This window comes from Aethalodelphis obliquidens, unplaced genomic scaffold, assembly GCF_003676395.1.
Source record: "Aethalodelphis obliquidens isolate GAN/ISIS:26980383/991018 unplaced genomic scaffold, ASM367639v1 scaffold49, whole genome shotgun sequence".
NCBI classification, from domain to species: Eukaryota; Metazoa; Chordata; class Mammalia; order Artiodactyla; family Delphinidae; genus Aethalodelphis; species Aethalodelphis obliquidens.
Genome location: NW_020837993.1, coordinates 11757916 through 11777596, shown reverse-complemented (window position 1 = coordinate 11777596; position 19681 = coordinate 11757916). Strand labels below are relative to the sequence as shown.

Below are 19681 nucleotides of genomic sequence, written 5' to 3'. Positions count from 1 at the left end.
CAGCCTCCAGGTCGCATTGGTGGTCTGCCCTGGCAAGGTGTGACAGTCAATGCCAGTTACCATCGGGTCTCCATGTGTCACTAAATCACCCGTACGTCCACTCTCTCCTTTTGCTCATTGCCTGGCCTCTAGCTGCTAAAGCCCCCGATCTTGCCCTTTACCTGTTTTTATACTAACTTTGAACACGTTTGAGCTTCTTTTTTTTTTTAAATGCTGCCCTTTTTCAGTTTTCATAATGGTCATTTTGGGACCACATTTGCTCTGCACTTAGCATATCTTCAAGTCTTCACTGAAATATATTCAGTGATGCTATCAATTTTGTACACACGATAGTAATTTCTCATTAATTCTTTCCCAAAGAAACAAAAGGATCCAAGGGTGAGACTTCAGGACCGTTGACTATGAAGAACACTCACTTGCTCTTCGTGTAGCATTCCGCGGTGCCAGGGTTCTCCAAGTGTGGTCCCGGCCAGCAACAGCAGCATCACCTGGGAACTTCATAGAAATACAGATTCTCAGGCCCACCCAGCCCTGCTGGATCAGAAACTCTAGGGATGGATCCCGCATCAGTGTTTTCACAGCCCTCCTGGTGAGGCGGATGCACGTTTATGTTGAAGAAGCACTGCCTTTATGAAGCAGAGGGTTCAGTTGGTGAGCCATGGGGCCAAGCCTTTGCCTCCAGGAGGTCTGCTGTTCAGCCGGCTCTGCCCCGTGCCCTGCCCCGGTTGGAGTGGGGTGTAAGGAGGGAGGAAAGAGCACAATCACCTTGGCCTGGGTTATCTGGCTGTAGAACCCTCCACAGTTGAGGCACCAGTACCTAGTGCAGGGTACAGGGCAGTGGGGAAGACCCAGTTCTTGTTCTGGAATTCTTCACTTTAGGGGAGAAATGTGGAGAGGCATTTTAGCAATTTAGCTTGCAAATAATTAAACACACCAGTGTTTACCATAACATAAACTTAGGTATGTTATTTTGCAGACCACAAAAGTCTCGTGCATTTTTTTTTCTTAAGGAAAAACAGGAGTTCACAACCTTTTCCCACTTTTTATGAACTGATGTGGGCTGTGCTGCCTGGAGCCACCCAGGGTCAGGGCGACCCTCCTCTGCCCTCAGACAGGCCTCGTTGAAAAAATCTGAGCAGCAGGGTATCTTCTTGGGCTAAATCCCCCTAACTGAGAACTAGGGTGCTCATTCCCAGCCATGCCTGAGTGAGCTCTGGGCTTCCCGACCTCAGCAGAAAAGTCACTGTGGTCTCTGCTGTGTCTTCTGAGACTGTTGGCTGTTCCAACTGAGATAGAACCAAGGACCCACGCAGCTCCAGGGGGATCATGGATTGTGTGAAATTATGGCCACAACAGAAGTGTGGGAGCCGGCTTCCCTCCCTCCCCTCAGCCCCGCCTCAGGCAGCTCTGGAAGGGACCGGCTCAGGCCTCAGTGTGAGTTCTGGGCACTTGGGCCTTCGCAGGCCTCTCCTCCATAACAAATACTAAAACCTGTATTTGATGACTCTGGGTGTAAAGACAAATATAATACTAGTTGGACCGTATTCTTTTTTCTCTTCTGATTTTAAAATAAATTAAAACATTTGCTTGGGCCTCTGGAGGTATCATGGGCCCCCATGCGCCAGCCTGCTGGGCCTCATGGAGAAGTCAGCCCTGCAGGGTGTGTCTCTGAGTCCTATACCCAGAATAACCCAGCGCTCTGCTTATTTAGAAAATCGGCTGTGATGGAATCATTGGGTCTGCGGCCAAAGAAGACCGGTGTGGGGTCTGCAGCGGGGACGGCAAGACCTGCCGCGTGGTGAAGGGTGACTTCAGCCACTCTCGGGGCACAGGTGAGCTCAGGGCCCGAGGAAAGGTGGCCTGGGCCACGCCTGGTGGACGGGTGAGTGTGGGCCCCAAGGTGTTGCTGCAGCTACTGGGCCTCCTACAAGTGTGGTATATTTTATTGCCCCAAAGCCAATCTTATTGTATATTATGTTACCCAAAAGCCAACGATCACATGCCTTCCCTGCATCTCACGTTTAAGGAGTAATTAATAGTAGATAGGGCACCCAGCACCACAGTCTTAGGATTTCTGAAAGGCAGAGAAGGACATTTTAGCCAGAATGACATCTTTAGGTTCCTAGACATGAACAGTCTGCCTGTGGCCCTCCGGGTTCGGCCCCGAGGTCCATTCTCACACAGTAGCGGCCCTGTCCCACCAGCCCCGCCCCTCAGCATGTGCCAGCCCCTCGTCTGTCCGGCACACAGAGGCGGTGATGAAGACACTTTGCCACATCATTTTTACCTATGGATGGAAGAGGTTTTCTCTGTTTCTGAGTTTTCTGTCAGTAAGAGTAGAATAGCGTTTACACAGATCCCTAAAACGTGCGTGAAGCCTCATGTTCCGGGACGTCTGCGATGCATCCACCGGCTGAGGCTGCAGAGTCGCTGCATCTCCTGTGTCCCAGATGCAGACCTTCTCCAACTCTGGGCGTGGAGAGGTCGGCGGGGTTCAGCTGATGGACCTCACAGTCTTTCCACTGGAACCATCCTCACAGCTGTGGGCTGCTTCGCCCAGAGGTGGGAGAGCATTTCTGATTTCCCGTCCTGGTGGCCACCAGCTTATGATGTACAGGGAAGTACCTGCTTGATACTCAATGAGGGGAGCGTGAGGCGGGCAAGTCACCCGGAGGGCGAGTGTCCCCTCACCCGACGTCACCAAGAGTGACATCACCAAGATAACTTCTTGAGTGGAGCTGAGCTGAAAAGCTTCTGTTCTAATTCCCACAACTGCTTTGAAGAGAAGTGTTTCAGTCCAGTTCCACCCAACAAGGGGATAGAATCACAGTTGTTCCTCCCTGTCCCACAGAGTGGGCCTCTAGGAAAGGCAGAGAGGAGAAGCCTGTGCACGTCCCCCTTTTCTCTATTTGGACAGAAGACCTGGTCTGGAGGAAACTTCCTTCTAGATACTTTGGAAAGGGCGGCCTGTTGCACAGATGCTTTGCAGGATCCTGTGAAAGCAAAACTAGGGGCAAATGCAAATACAAAATGACATTAAAAATTACACTTCGGGCCCCGTAAGGGCTGGTTTCAGGACTTAAAGATAGGTGCCCAGGCTGTGGAACAGGAAGCTTGAGTGAGAACCTGTGCCTGCTGCCCGGCTCCCGAGGAAAGCTAAAGGAGCTGACGTTGGAACAAGTCGGTGTGGGGGAGGTGCCCTCCAATGCTGCACCATGCAGGACAGTAGCCACAGGCCACTGGCATTGATTCAAATTTTAAATATAATTAGTTAAAATTAAACAAACTTAAAACTTCAGCCACCAGTCCCGCTAGCCATATTTCAAGTGCCCCGTTGCCACATGTGACTGGGGGTCCCATGTTGGATGATGCAGAGAGAGAACTCTTCCTTACAGCAAGTTCTCGTGGACAGCACTGCTCTGAACCTTTGGTAACGTCTGCTCTTTGTTTTGTCTGATGCTACTTTCTCTGTATGGACCCTAACTCCAGTTTGCCATGAGACTGACCTTGCCTGCTGCAACTGTGCAGCAAGGACAGTTATTAGGACCGAGACCTCAGCAGCTGGCAAGTGTTTACTATTGATTTTTTTTAAAAAGCAGCATTAGAACCTTTTATGTAAACTGAATGCTGTGCTGAGCTCTAATAAACTGGACTGACTACAATTGCTCCATTCTGTGGAAGGCAGGTCAAGCACAGCCATGCCCACTTCTGCCCCCTGGGCAATTCTGTAGAGCATTAAGGAAGGTTCCACCATACACCTGTGTAAACTTCCACTGTATGCCACATAGCAGACAACTTCAAGAGAACCCAGATCAGGGCAAAAGCATTCCCCCAGTGTCTAATCCATTTGTTGGCCTTTGATATTGGCATGAACACATCCATTCCTCCGATCACAGCGATGTCCTTTTCCTCTGCTCTCTCCCTTCTCCATCCCACCCTATTCCTGGCCCCAACCATACACAGAAGGGAGATGGGCGTGAATGTGCAGGCTTCCTCCTGGGGAGATCAGGCCTCTGGGGCTGTGGCAGCCATTCCCCCATAGAATGGCAGATGCTGGAATCCTCCAGGGGGAGGTCCCCACCCTGACATGCAGCTTAGTGTTCCTTCACAAAAGCCTTAGCAAACCTTCAGAGAAAGATAAGCTCAGTTAGCTTCACCCACCTATAAAAGTTCTGTCCTTCTGAAGAGTTGCCAAATGTCACACCTTCATTTTGAAGTCTAAAGCTGTTTTCTCCAAATCCTTGTGGTTGGGGTCTGTGAGCATAAGTTCATGTCATTGTGGATGCTGTTTATTGAAGATGTCCGTGGAATGCTCACTCACACGTGAATGAATCACTAGCTAACAAATTTCATCAAACACTAGCCTGTAACCCAGGTCTGGCATTCTGGAAGGCATGTACGAGAGATACTGCTCGTGCTCACCCAGGTGGCCATTCACCCAGTAAACATTCATTCAGCACTGCTGTATTTTCAGAGCAAGGTGTTGCAGAAATAAAAGTTAACTGTCACTGAGTTGGTCACAGTCAAGGGAGGTGCTCAGCGGGTGTGCTGTGGGTCCCCAAGTTCTGGTGGGGCTCCTCGCCCAGCCCTATGGGCAGATGACAATGGCCCCCAAGCCCTAAAGGACAAGTAGGAATTAACTGGCAGTGGGGGTGGGAGAAGGACATTTCAGGCTGAAGGAAAAACCCAGCTTAGAAACGGTATAAAGCGCCCGGGTCATGTAATATCTAGGTGACTCCAAGTGCAGCCGGATGGATTCAGAATCCTGTCAGTTTAGATAGGAAGGTAACTTTCATCTCTGCCCAGCTCGAAAGACTGGGAAGAGGAGGAATGCCTTATCACCCTGAGGGTGAATATCAAAGAAAATACCATACCAGAAAGATAAAGAGGAATCAAATGCAGGATTTGTGCCCAATTATATATGTGCCCTGACCCTTGCCTGAACTCTTCTGGGTCCTTAACCCAAGTACTTGAGCTGAGGACCCAGAGCAGACCCACACAGGGACAGTGTCCACGCCCCCAGGGTGTCCTTGAGAGGTCCCAGTGTAGCATCCTGAGTGAGGTTGTTTATTGCCCTCTGGCCTGTTGCCTCCCAACTTTGAACAGATGAGGTCCTGGGCCACTCATCTCTAGGAGGAATCAACCTGAATTGGCTATCATATTACTTTGCTGATGGATGGGCTTCAAAATGCCCAAGCCTTTGGCTGAGTTGAAATAGCTGAACTTTTTAAAATTTAGTAACTTGAAAGTTCTTGATAGGATGCTTTTGTTTCATTAAGATGTCATTTTCACATTATTTCATGCTGCTCTTTGACACTAGAAAGGTGACTGGTGTCCATGGACACTCAGTCCAGAACATACCTGGACTGAAGACCCCACCGAGAACTGTTGGCCATGATGCCCCATGGGCTCTGAATCCCTTTGCACTTTTTTCTCAAAGAGACCCTTCTCAAACAATCAATTCTTAAAAGGGAGAGTGACGTGATCTATCCCAATTGAATAGGGACAGATGCACATGTCACACGTTTGTTCAATAATTAGCTTTAGAACCTCTGCCTTGTGCCAAGTTCTGTGCTCCAGTCTTTAGGTATGGGGTGTGGAGGTTCCATGGGGAAATTTACCACTGTCTGATGGTGACACAGGACTCTTCTCTGCACTGACTACAGACTACAGTATCAGTTCCTGCAATGTGCATGTAAACCAATTACAATGTATTTCTTTTTCTTAGTCAAGAATAACCTTTGTACCAAGGTGTCCACGTGTGTGATGGCAAAGGCTGTTCCCAGGTGTTTCTCATGTAAGATGTTTGGCTATTCTGTGCAGAACTAGTGGTGACATGCCTGGTGTGGGGCTTTTACCTCACTTACGTGCCTGAATGTTTGCTGAGTAGAGTCAGTGGGAGTGAGTCATGCATGAAGCCACGGATAAACACTGAGGCCATTTATCGCTCATGTGTAATTGATGTTTAAGACTGATTACCAAAAAGAAAAAATATAGAATAAAACCAACTTTAAGGCTGCGAAAGATAAAGAGTCATGGGATTAGGGGCCATACAGAAACACATGTTAGTGTGCCAGGGATACATCTTCATTCTCCTCAGCCCCACCTGGCACTTCGGCAGAAAATGCTAAGATATGCCAGAGAATTTAGCCACAGATGATGCTTTCTTCCATAAGGAAGTTTCCATATTACAGGGTTGGGCTTCCCAAAGGGCAGAGAGCACTTGGTAAGACCCTCCTGGTCTTTGTGCTAGAGATAAAAACCATGGCCTTGCTTTGGCCCACCTGTGCTGACCTCACATTCTGAGAACTGAACCAGAATATTAGTCTAGACTCCTGGGCTTCCCAAATCCTTTTCCACTGAAATCAGAACAACCTTTAGGGATAAACATAAAGAAGTAATACTCTCATAAACAACTTTCGTAAAAAGAGAAAACTAGAAACTTATACAAATCCTCCAACAAGCATTTTTAAAGATTATTACCAGAAAAAAAAAAGAACTTTGATTTTTTTTTTTTGTATGTGTTTGATACAACCTTTTGAAAGTGGCCCAGTCCTCATAGCCAGGATGTTACCTGTGTTCCATCATGGTACCTTACCAGCTCAATGGTTTTCTTCCAAGGAAAGTTATTGCTGCTGAACCTGAAACAAGGGAAAAATATGATCTAAATCATCTACTTGTGAAATTCAGACAAAAAGTATTTTGCAGGGAAATATAGCCTGATGATATTAATTTTTCAGAACATTTGAGGCAGGTTTAAGGTCAACATTACTTTGAAGTTCCTTCTGACTACTTGTCCTTATGGCAAAAATTACGTATTCTCCTAGAATAATGGCAACAGTATTGAATTTTATCCTTGGCTTCCTCATGACCCCAAATCGTGTCCCTCTAACTGGATTTCTCCTGCTTGATGGCAGAGACTAGAATGGAAAATCATTCCAAAGTTAGTCTTGCTATCTTACCTAAAGTATGACTCTATCTTGTGAATTCTTAGAGTAAAGCCCCCCTTTAATTATATTTCATGCCCAGTCAACATGGTGATGTCTGGCATCTGCATAGGGGGACATCTGGTATGAGGGATGACAAGGTGCTTTGGGACTTGGTGATAGGGCTCTTTCCCTTGCTGGTCACTCTTCACAACAACCTCAGAGTGGGCTCTGAGCTCTGGGTAGGGTAGGGGCCATCAGAAAGAGGACAGTGAGTGACAGATGGTTTCTTTGGCTTGAGGACAGAGGCCCCGCATTTCATTTCAGGGATATTCTCTTTCATTACTTCCCTCCATATCTTGAGCAGAGAGGCTCATCTTAGAAAGAAAGGTTAGCAGAGCCCAGGCACAACAATGACCTGACCCATTGTTCAGGGTTCACCTGAGGATGTGCCGCACCTGAGTTGTGTGTCTACCCTGAGCTCTTTACTGTTCATCTGCCTCTGCCCCAGAGGGTATATGAGAAAGGAGAGGAAACAGGTACATTTTCAGTGTTGCTACTTGTGCCAAATTTAAGCTTAAAAATAGGCATGGTGAGCGTGCACTAGTTGCAGATGCCGCTTGCTGTGGAATGTGGAAAATTAACTAATTTGGACCCTGGCGATTATGTCTGTTGCCTTAGATTCTGCAGCCTGGTGACGCTAACACCAAGGTTTGTTAGTCACAAAATAGGAAAAGTCCTTGTAACAGCAGTAGCTCTCAGAGAATAATTCAGCTCCCCAAGCAGATCCTGTTCCCAGGTCAGTTTTGTGCTTTAAGTGGAGATTCCTCCAAAAAAGGTTTTAATCACCACTGAACTCAGACAATTTTGTCTTTGTTTTTGGTAATTCACAATCCTGTATGCCTGGAATCCAATAATTCTTCAAACTCCCCCAGAAGAAATGGATTTCTCTAAGAGAAATTTATGGTACAAAATCCAGTGCTGTGATTCTCAAAGATGTTTTTTTGTGGCCACCCTTTTTAAGTAGAGAAGCATTCCTGGAGCAAAAACTATTTTTAATCAAAAAACCTTGCCTCACACTATAAGGACAGTGGAGGGACTGTGTGGGCACGTTAGTGCTGCTGCTTCCTCTAAGTCAGAGGTGGTTGGAAGGGATCCCCTGGAGGAACACACTCCCATCTGGTTCAAGAAGTCGTCCTGCTTGGGAATCAGGATGGATCAGGGCACAAGAAGTAAACAACTCAAACCGGACTATGTTGCCACCTGTGAAGTCTTCAAGTAGAACATTTATTTGTAAGTGTCCGAGGCTGGATCTGTAGTAACAACACCAAAACATTTGCTATCAAGACTAAAGGACCCCGCTAAACTTTCCATGCAGAATGGCTGGTTGAACACAGGTGTTTATCTCCTTGGCTTCTCAAGATCACTTTAAAATGAATGAACAGGAACTTTTTTTTTTTCCATTATCAAAGACCATTTAATTTTTAATTGAGATATGGTTGACATACAACATTATATTGGCTTCATATGTACAACATAATGATTTTATATTTGTATGTATTGTGAAATAATCACCCCAGTAAGTCTAGTTAACATCTTTCACCATACATAGTTACAGAATTCTTTGCTTGGCATGAGAACTTTTAAGATTTACTCTCTTAGCAACTTTCAAATATGCAACACTATTATTAACCACAGTTACCATGATGTACATTACATCCCATGAGTTATTTATTTTATAACTAAGTTTATACCTTTTGACTCCTTTCACCCATTTTGCCCACCCCCACCCCCTGAAACAGGAACTTTTTAAAAGATCTACGGAGAACAAGGACACCTCAAGTGGATGTTCATATGTGTTTGAATCAGAATAAATAGACTTGGTTTTGCTGTGGTAAACAAGCAAACAAACAAAACACAATGTAAATACCCCCCAAATCAGTGGCTTAACACAAAAGTTCATTTCTTGCTCACGCTGCATGTCCAGCATGGGTTGGCAGTAGGCTCTGCATACCGTAACCACTCGTGGACCTGGGCTGACAGAGATTTTATTGTCCACACACTGCCACAGTCACCTTGGCAGGAAAGAGGGAACACGGCAAATCAGGTGCTGGTGCTCTTAAAGCTTCTATGTACACATCACTTTCACCCACATTTTCAGGGTCAAAGTAAGTTACATGGTCACACAATTTTAAGAGGGCAAGGAAATGCATTCCTACCATGATTCCAGAGAGAGACCTGGAAATATTTGGTGGCCAGCATCATGACACATCACCTATAGCAAACTTTTCTGCATTCTGGTGTTTCGGTTGCCAACACATAAAACACTCCCTGCCACCTAACTGAAAGCCACTCCTGACCACCAGCAAACACCGCCCATATACAATAGTCCCTCCTTATCCCTGGGGGATAACTTCCAATATCCCCAGTGGATGACTGAAAGCATAGATAGTACGGAGCCCTATATATACTATGCTCTTTTCCTACAAATACATACCTGTGATAAAGTTTAATTTATAAATTAAGCACAGTAAGAGATTAACAATAACTAATAATAAAATAGAACAATTATAACAATATACTGTAATAAAATGTATGTAAATGTGGTCTTTCTCTCTCTCAAAATATCTTATGGTACAAATTTAATGCCTTTTCCATCTTAACTAGGCACTTATCACGCACCATGGCCATAACTTGTGCGGTTTGAGGTGCAACAGCAAAACTAGCACAAGTTTCTTTTTCCTTCTTCACAATTTTATAAATGGGAGATGCGTTCTTACCATAGATCTTAGCAACCTCAGCATATAACTTTTTTTTCCTTTCTTTATTAAGTCTAGAACTTTCACCTTTTCACTTAAAGAAGCACTTTACAGCTTCTCTTTGGCACATCCGAGTTGCCAGCATCATTCCTCTGGCGCTTTGGGGCTGTTATTAAGTAAAATAGGGTCACTTGAACACAAGCCCTGTGATACCACAACAGTCAGTCTGATAGCTGAGATGGCTACTAAGTGACTAACAGGCAGGATATGGTTGACAAAGGGATGATTCATGTTCTGGGCAGGACGGAGTGGGACTGTGTGAGATTTCATCACATTAGTAAAATGGCAGGCAATTTTAAACTTATGAATTGTTTATTTCTGGAATTTTCCATTTAATATTTTTGGACTGTAGTTAACTACAGGTAACTAAATCCACAGAAAGCTAAACTGCAGATAAGGGGGCTACTGTATATAGAGACAACCCATCTGTGGCATCCTTCTTGAAAGAGTCTGCAACACAAATGGGAAAGACCAAGATAACTGAAAAGATGACCCATGGGAAAAGCAGGATAACTCAAATAATAGAAGTTCAAAATCTCTATTAACTATTCTTAGATTTGAGAAGTGAGTTTATGCATAAAACCAATACAGAATGTCATGAGAAGAAGCAATCAGAAAACAAAAAGGAGATCTCAAATATTAAAACTATGACTATCATATTAAAACCTTGTAATAAAAGGCACCATAAACAAATGACAAATGACAGAAAAAAATGTGTGCAACAAGTCTAGTGAGTAAAGAGTTTGAGTCTAAAATGTATTAAATACATATTAATAGATATTAACATATATTTCCAAGACTCCTGCTTATCAATTAAATCAAAACAAAAAGCCAGTAGAAAAATGGGCAACACTTATGAGTAAGACAGTTAACTGAAGAGTGAATGCGAACGACCAATAAATATGTGCTAAGATGCATGGCCATATTGATAATGAGGGAAAAACAAATTATATTTATGATGTAACAATTTTTCACGTCTTGAACTAGCAAATATCCAGAGGATTGATAATATCAAGTATTAAGAAGCCTGTGAATAAACATGTATTCTCCTGTAGTATTGGCTGACTTCTATATTAGTTAAGCCATAATGGAGGGCGATTTAGATGTACATTTAACATTTAACATTTAAACTACATGTGTGTTTGACCCAGCAATTCTCACAGCTGGCCTGGTATGACATTGTTTATATGCACAAGAAGACATGTGCAGAGCTGTTCATTGCAGTATTATTTTTAGTACCTTTGTAGAGATATGATTCACACATCATAAAATTCATCCATTTAAAGTGTGCAATTCAAGGAGATTTAGTACATGCACAGAGTTTTGCAGCCATGACCACAATCATCCCAGAAAGAAACCCCACACCCATTAGCAGTCATTCCCCATCTCCCTCCTACCCCAACCCTAGGCAACTACTTTCTCTGTCCATCTATTTATCTATTCTGGACACTTCATATAAGTCGCATCGTATAATACGTGGTCCTTTGTGACTGGCTTTTGTAACTTAGCATAGTATTTTCAAGGTTCTTCCTTGAAACATCTATCAATGTTTCATTCCTTTTTTATTTTTTTGCTGAACAATATTCCATTGTATGGTTATATCATATCATATATCATATTTTTAAAATACATTCAATAGTTGATGGACATTTGAGTTGTTTCTACTTTTTTGGTTAGAATGAATAATGCTGACATAAACATTTGTGTATAAGTTTTTGCATGGACATATTTTTCATTCTTCTTGGGTGTATACATAGGAGTGGAATTGGTAGGTCATATGGTAATTCTATTTTTGAGGAACTACCAAACTCTTCTCCAATATGCCTGCACCATTTTACATTCCTACTAGCAATAAGTGAGGGTTCCAAATTCTCCACATCCTCTCCAGCACTTCTTATTGTTTATCATTTTTGTTATAGGCATCCTAATGGGTGTGAAGTGGTATCACATCATGGTTTTGATTTGTATTTCCCTAATGGCTAATGATGTTGAGCATCTTTTCATGTGCTTCTGGCCATTCATATATCTTCTTTGGAGAAATGTCTATTAAAATCCATTACCCATTTTTAAATTGGATTGTCACTTTATTATTGAGTTGTCAGTTTTCTTTATATACTCTGGACGCAGTTCTTTCATCAAAATGATTTGCAAGTATTTTCTCCCAATGTATGAGTTTGCCTTTTCACTTTCTTGATGGTGTCCTTTGAAGCACAAAGTTTAAAATTTTGATATGATCCACTTTATTTTTTTTCCTTCTGTTGCTTGTGCTTTTGCTATCTAAGAAACCATTGCCTAATCCAAGGTTACAAAGATTTACTCCTATGTTTTCTTCTAAGAGTTTTATAGTTTAGCTCTTAGATTTAGGTCCATGATCTATTTTAGATTAGGTTTTTTTGTATGGTTTGAGGTAAGAGTCTGCCTTCATTCCTTTGTATATGGATATACAGTTATCCCAACACTGTTGAAAACATTATTTCTCCATTGAATATTCTTGACATCTTTGTTTTAAAAAATCAATAAGGGACTTATTTCTAGACTCTCAATTATATTTCATCGATAGAAATATCTGTCCTTATGCTAGTACCACATTGTCTTGATGATTGGAGCTGGCTAGAAAACTTTGAAAGCAAGAATTGTCACTTCTACAACTTTGTTCTTTTTAAATATTGTTTTGGCTATTCTGGGTCCCTTGCATTTCAATATGAATTTGAGGATCATCTTGTCATTTTGGGCAAAACAAGCTGGAATTTTAGTAAGGATTGTTTTGAATCTGTAAGTCAGTTTTGAAGTATTCCATCTTTTGATCCATGAACCTGGAATGTTGTTCCATTTGTTTAGATTTTCTTTAATATCTTTCAACAGTGTTTTTGCAGTCTTTGGTGTAGAAATCTTGCACATCTTTTGTTAAATTTATTCCTAAGTGTTTTATTCTTTTTGATGTTATTTAAGTCTAATTGTTTTCTTAATTTTATTTGGAAATGTTTACCCCTAATGTATAGAAATGCAGTTGATTTTTGTATATTGATCTTATATCCTGCAACCTTTCTGAACCTGTTCTAACAGATTTTAGTGGCTTTTCTAATATTTTTCTATATATAAGATCTTGACATCTGCAGATCGAGATAATTTTACTTCCTCCTTTCCAATTTGGATGCGTTTTAAAAAATTGTTTCTTGCCTAATTGACATAGAGAGAACTTTCCAGTACAATGTTGAGTAGAGATAGCAAGAGTGAACATCCTTTGCTTCTTCCTGATCTTAGGGGGAAAGCATTATTTTACCATTAAGTTTGATATTAGCTGTGGGGTTTTTATAAATGCTCTTTATCAGGCTGAGGAAATTTTCTTTTATTCATAGTTTGTTGAGTATTTTTATCATGGAAGAGTATTAAATTTTGCCAAATGCTTTCTCTGCATCCACTGAAATGACCAGGTGGGTTTTGCCCTTTTTTGAATAAATTACACTGATTGGTTTTTATATGTTAAACCAACCTTGAATTCCTGGGATAAATTATATTTAATCATGGTGTATAATCTTTTTTTATGTTGTTGGAATAGGTTGCTGGTATTTAATTGAGGGGTTTTGTGTGCCTATTCATACATGATACAGCATTGTTTCCAAAAGTGACAATTTTGAAACAACCTAAACGTTCTAAATGACAATTTTGAAATAACCTAAATCAGTAGGGGCGTAGTTACATAAACTACATAGCAATTTAAATGAAAAATAAGGAGAGCTATACGTACTCACATGGAGAGCTTTCCAAGACACATCGTGCTTTTTTAAAAAATTGTAGTATAATACAGTAGTCATAAATGTTATTCCTAAGTTATATAAAATGTAGACAAATAAAAAATATACCATGTGATATTTTCATATTTATATTTGTGTAGATATTTGGATAAATAGTAAAATATCTGAATGAATATATACCAAACTAATAGTGGCAGTTCCCACAGGGCAGGGGAGTGGGAGTAAGGGGACTTGAGATTTACCTGTATTATTAAAATTTTGATAATGGGAAAATACACATGTATATTTCTGTAAATTTAAAATACATAAATGTTTACAAACATAAAAATTAACTCTCTGATACACACAAACCCATGTCCTAACAAATTTTACTGTAAACTAAGGGAAAGTTCTGTTAGCCCACAACATTGTCCTGTTCTTCCCACACAAACATAGAGGAAGCTGGTACAATTAGAACCTGTGTCACTTAAAAATTAGTAATAAATTTAGAAAGAAAATTAGTACAGGATCAACACACGTATACTGCAATAGGAAAAGGATAAAAGGGACAAGGAGAACAAATGACTGATTTAAAAAAACTCACCAGCAAAATGTTACCAAGGAGAAGATGAAAATTTTGACCAAACGTTATTGCCATAAATTCCAAAAACTGATTAAATAATACCCTCAATAAAAGAAGAACTCATTGATAAGATATGAGATCTCAAGGAATAAGCAGTGAAGCAACAAAGGGAGATGAAATGTGACTCAGCTGAGGAAAAGTGTAGAAGAAGAAAATGAGTCCATCACAGAAACCAAGTCTGCATGGAAGCAAAGGAAATCTCACTGCTGAGAACACAATGAGAAGCATGGAGGACAGGACTGAGAAAAATGAGCAAAGCAAAATGGAAACAAAGAATCAGAAGGATAAGAGATTAAATGAGCACTATGGAAACAAAGGGGGATCAAACACAAATAATTTGGTATCCCTGAAAAAAGAACACCAAACAAATTGATAAATAAATAAATAAATAAATAAATAAATAAATATATATATATATTTAAGTCTAATAATAATAATATAGCTTTGTGTCCCAGGAAGAAGTTACACAAAACTATGAATAGCCTAACAGTTATTAGATTTTAGAGTTAAGAATCTTTTGAGTATCTGATCCAAATTTTAGGTAAGCTAATAAAGGGAAAACATCAGATTGGACTCAGACTTTTCCACACTAGCATTCAATGGAACAATTCAAATAATAGCCTCAGAGAAAGAAAGTGTGACTCAAGGATCTTATACCAACCAAACTGGTATTCAAGTATCAGGATAATGAACAGTATTTTTTTTCACTATATTACAATTCAGAAACTGTAATTTTCTTTGAGCCCATCTCAGAACAAACTTGAGGAAAGCAGGAATTTATTGGAAAAGATGGAAAAAAGACACATAGTAAACATTAAATTAATTTGTAGAACTAAAACTAAAACAACTGCAGGAATTATCTTAGAGACCAAAAGATAAATGTCATAAACTAATACAATGTAGGAATGATTCAGTAAAAGTTGAAGAGGGGTGTAAGAGAGTGGAGGGTGGTATACTTATGCTGATTTCCTCATCTTTTAATATCCAGAGATTAAAATATTTTACTTACAGCTAAGTCACATAATAGAAATATAAATATAATTAAAGGTTTACAGGAAAACATCAGAATAAAAAAGAAATAACAATGAACTAAAATGTATTGGTGAAGGAAAAACAAGACTGAGATACCGACCCACACACCATGTTAGCCATGACAAGTGTGATTACAGTTAAAGTGCTCTGAAGTCTTTGTATTGTTTGGGAGAAAAACAATATGATGATCTCAGTAGATGCAAAAAAGCACTTGATTAACTTCAATACCTCTTCATAACAAAAGCTCTTAACATACTAGGGTAAAAGAAAACTTCCCTAACCTGGTAAATGATACCTATCACATTCTCACTGCTGACATCATTTTCAGTGGGAAAACTCTGGAGGCGTTTCTCCAACATGAATAAGACAAGGATGCCACTATCTCATGTGGCATATGACGTGGTTTTGTAAGTTCCAACCAGAATGGTGAAAGGAGAAGAAATCCAAAGCATAAAGATCAGAAAGGAAGAAACAATACTGTCATATGGGCACATTTCAGTTAATTACCTAGAAACCTAGCCAAAAAATAACAAATTATTGTAAACAATAAGAGTGTTAGAAAGACAGCCAGCTACAGGATGTATCTTATCAGATCAATCTACTTTCTACTATATCCTTTTATAACTTTTGAATTTTACACCTTGGGCACACATTGCCTAGCAAAACTGTTTAATTATTTTAAAGTTATCCCTGATCTTTTAAAACCATATATAGTACCCTATTGGCATAAAATGATGTGTGTGTGTGTTTATATGCATTAAGAGATGCTGAAAAGGCTGGTCATCAAAAATATGGGTAATTTTCTTGGTGCTATGTTGTATAGGTTGGTTTTAGTTTTTCCCCTTTTGTGGTTTGAATTATCATGTACTATATTTATAATGAAAATAAAGCCATTTTTACTATGAGAAAATAAACTCCTCAAAATAGATACTTCCATAATCTCTACATACCTGGGCCCAGAAATCTCTCATTTTTAAAACTCCCCTGCTGATTTTGATGATCACATTTGGGAACCACAGGGGTAGGATTTATCATCTAATTTGGTATCATCATCTAAAACACTGAAGCAAATGCACATTACCTTTGTCTAAAACCCAAATGTAAGCCAAAACAAAATGATTACCAGCCTGCATTTCAGAATCTCACTATTATGTTGGACTCATTAGTTGACACAGTTGCCCAGTTAACCAGGCATCAGCCAGCCCCTGACCTCCTCCCTGACAGCCTCAATCATTTCCTCCTGAATCTTTGCTAACCACCTGCCATTCTGGGCACATGTGGGGTCAGAGCATGGGCAGAAGGCCCTGGCCTCTGAGGGACCCCATTATACTTGGAAGTACTCAAGGAAATGGACAAAAGTACATACTGCAACAGTTGCAGAAACACCCAAACGGCACTGAAAGCAGGAAATGGTACCCAGTATTGAGGCAGTGGTTTTGTCATAGGGCAAGTAGCCTAGCTTCTGCTGTCATCCCATGGAATCAGGAAAAAGTTCAAAGTACAGCAAAGAGTGAAGGAATCCAATAGATGACACAGCCAGGGGCACTCTACACCCATGCTCTAGGGAGGTGCTCTTCACAAAAACTCCAGGCTCTTAGTTTGCTAGGGCTGCTGTAACCAAGTACCACAAACTGGGTGGCATAAACAGGAGACACCTATTGTCTCACAGTTTTGGGGGCTAGTAGTCTGAGATCAAGTTGTCGGCAGGGTTGGCGCCTCGTGAAGGTGAGGAAGAATCTGTCCCGTGCCTCTCTTCTAGCTTCTGGTGGTTTTCTGGCAGTCTCTGGCTTGTAAGATGCAACATCTCGATCTCTGCTTCATGTTTACATGGTGTTCTCCGTGTGTACATGTCTGTGTCCAGATTTCCTCTTTTTATAAGTACACCAGTCATATTGGATTAGGGGCCCACCCTACACCAGTATTACCTCATCTTAACTAATTACATCTGTAGCAGCCCAATTTCCAAGTAAGGTCACATTCTGAGGTCCTGGGGGTTAGGACTTCATCATATGGATTTGGGGGTGGGAGGACACAGTTCAACTCATAATACATGCAAGTGGTGCTCTCTGGAATTTGGGCAGCCAGGAGATTCTGGATTCTAGATTCCTAGCACACTTCTTGACTGTCTTGATTTCTCAGAGCTCTGCAAGCCTGCAGGCTCTGAAATTACCATGGGGGTGCAGCAGCGTGGGTTTTGGTGGGGGGGGGTGCTGCGGGGCCTCTGATGGAGGGTAGAGGTCTGGTCGGCTCACCTGTGTGTTATCTTGTCACTACAGGTTATATTGAAGCTGCTATCATTCCAGCTGGAGCTCGAAGGATTCGCGTGGTGGAAGATAAACCTGCCCACAGTTTTCTGGGTAAAACAAAAAATTGTTTGACTCATAGTTTATGTTCTGAGCATTGATTTGGACAATCAGGCTGCTAATTTGGTTCAGCAAAATGCTGAAGGGGTGCTCTCAAGCCATTGGTTTTATACCCATATTTTAGGTGTAATGCTGTGAGTAATCAGCATGGACCAAACAGTGCTGTCGTATTTGGCTCAAGTGCAGCCATCCCCAAGGTAGATGAGGGGCGAGGGGAAGGGGTGAGTAGGAACCACCAGCTTCGGACAGGAAAGCGGGTGACAGAAGTGAGTGAAAGAAGTTGTGAGGAATTGGGATAGCCTAAGTTCCCCAAAGTAACCCCAGGAGAGCTCAGGTAGCCCTGCCCCCTCCTCCCAACGCTCTTACCTGCCTCCCATCCACCTGTGTCCTGGAGGCCATAATGGCTGCTGCTGTTCCTGCTGCCAGCCTAGGACCTTGCTGTCCTTTGGGTTGACATCCATGTCAGTTTTCATCAGCCCCGTCCGTGGTTTTTTCCACCTCCCCGGCATGGACGCTGGCCCAGTCCTGCCTGGCACTGTTCTCTGAAACTGTCCCAGCTGTTGTTCTACAACTAGAACAATGCTCGTAAATGCTTTCCGAAATTGGGCCTTGTGCTGCTCTCGGCACCTTCTTCAAAGTGATGGCCTTTTTACTAAAGTCTCAAAGAGTCTCCCTCCTTTCTGCCCACCTCAGGAAATTTGGTCAAATTTACCAGCATTTGCTTCAGAGCCCCATCACCCAGTGTCACCCCCAAAGTTAGCCTTTCCAACTGGTACACTGGCCCTCCCAGACCTGGAGTTGACATTCCTGCTCCCCAGAAGCACTGGGCCTCTGTGGGAGTCTGCCATCACCTTTGACCCTTATCATATTCAAAAATCATGATCCCAGTATCTCAGGTGCTGGGGCAATTCCGAGGTCGGCTTACTGGCCCTTCCATAAAGCACCAGTAGGTGCCCTGCAAATAAGTTCCTCAGCTTCCAGTCCTGCCCTCCGAGACTTCCCAGCACTGTTCCTCCAGCCCAAGGTATCTGGTGAAAATGGGAACATTATTTTTACTGCTATGTTTCTGCGTGATATAAGAATGACAGAGGGATGTCAGAATCTCTTAGATCACTCAACACCTAATTCCTGTAGTAAAAATGACTTTTCACTGGAACCCATCTTAGGGCCAACAAATAACAACTAGTGGATGGTGCCCGGGGAGCCAGCTCTCACGGTGGTCCCTCTCCGCTCCTGAAGCCTGAGGGCCACACATTCCAATAATAACAGTGACATCGACATTGTGACTCCCAGTCATTGAGCCCTGCTCTGCTTTGCTTTACTCCACAATGTACTGCAGAGAATTGACGTGCCTATTTCGCAGAGGAGGAAAATGAGGCTCTAGGAGTTCAGCAGCTTGTCCAAGCTCCTCACTGCAGCTGGGTCTGCTGCAACTCATGGAGCCTCCCAGAATTGCTCTGAGGTGTCAGTCACGGCCAGAGATGGAGTGGGGACGATTTTTCACTGGAGAACATATGTTAAACCTGCCCATTGCTACTGCTTTGGTGTGTGGATTTCAGAGAAGCAGATGTCCATCCCGAAGAGATTGATTGAATGTCTCAGGATGAATTCTCAGCTCCCCAGAAGCACTGGACCTCCCTGGGAGGTTGGAGCCAGCCTCTGTCCTCTTATCTGGAAATCGCAGGGTCTGGTGTGTGCACAAGGGAAATCCGAAGGTGGTCCATGCTTGTTACGTTTCTAAAGTTAGCTCAACAAGCCTTGTTTCCACTCGGGGCTGGGTGCTTTGGAAGTCAACCCTGTGTAACTTTGAATTACTCTCACATTGCGGGAGCAGTTCCTAAAGAATTCACCCCACCTACCTTCAACCCATGCTGCCTGGCTTTCTGCTCAAAACCACCTGGAACAGGAAATGCCTCTGCAGTTTGCATCCATAGCTGAGAGCAGAGCTGGCAGAACTCCGAGTGGAAATAAAAGGAGCTGACTCAACGCCAGGATTAGAAGCAGGTTGAACGTGGGTCAAGTCTTCCAGTGGAATCCAGGAGGGAGAGAGACAGAAAGGAGCCTGGCTTCTTCACAGCGCCATGCAGGGAGTGGGCATGCAGACAGGATCCGAGCTCTTGTGCCTGCTCCCAAGCAGCTCCAGAGAGGAACCGAGCCATCCCAGCAG

General features: G+C 42.3%; 1 protein-coding gene across 3 annotated transcripts in view; it reads left to right on the top strand.

The window, feature by feature from the left end:
* The window catches only part of ADAMTS17 (ADAM metallopeptidase with thrombospondin type 1 motif 17), a 351891-nt gene that overhangs the window by 253545 nt on the left and 78665 nt on the right, over positions 1–19681 (top strand). For 2 of the 3 annotated variants that reach the window (XM_027083228.1, XM_027083227.1), the window contains exons 15-16: positions 1712–1832; positions 17428–17508. In XM_027083228.1, the coding sequence (XP_026939029.1) occupies positions 1712–1832; positions 17428–17508 (202 nt within the window). Of the gene's footprint in view, positions 1–1711; positions 1833–5728; positions 5798–17427; positions 17509–19681 lie in introns of all 3 variants that reach the window. The other variant, XM_027083226.1, reaches the window with a different exon arrangement.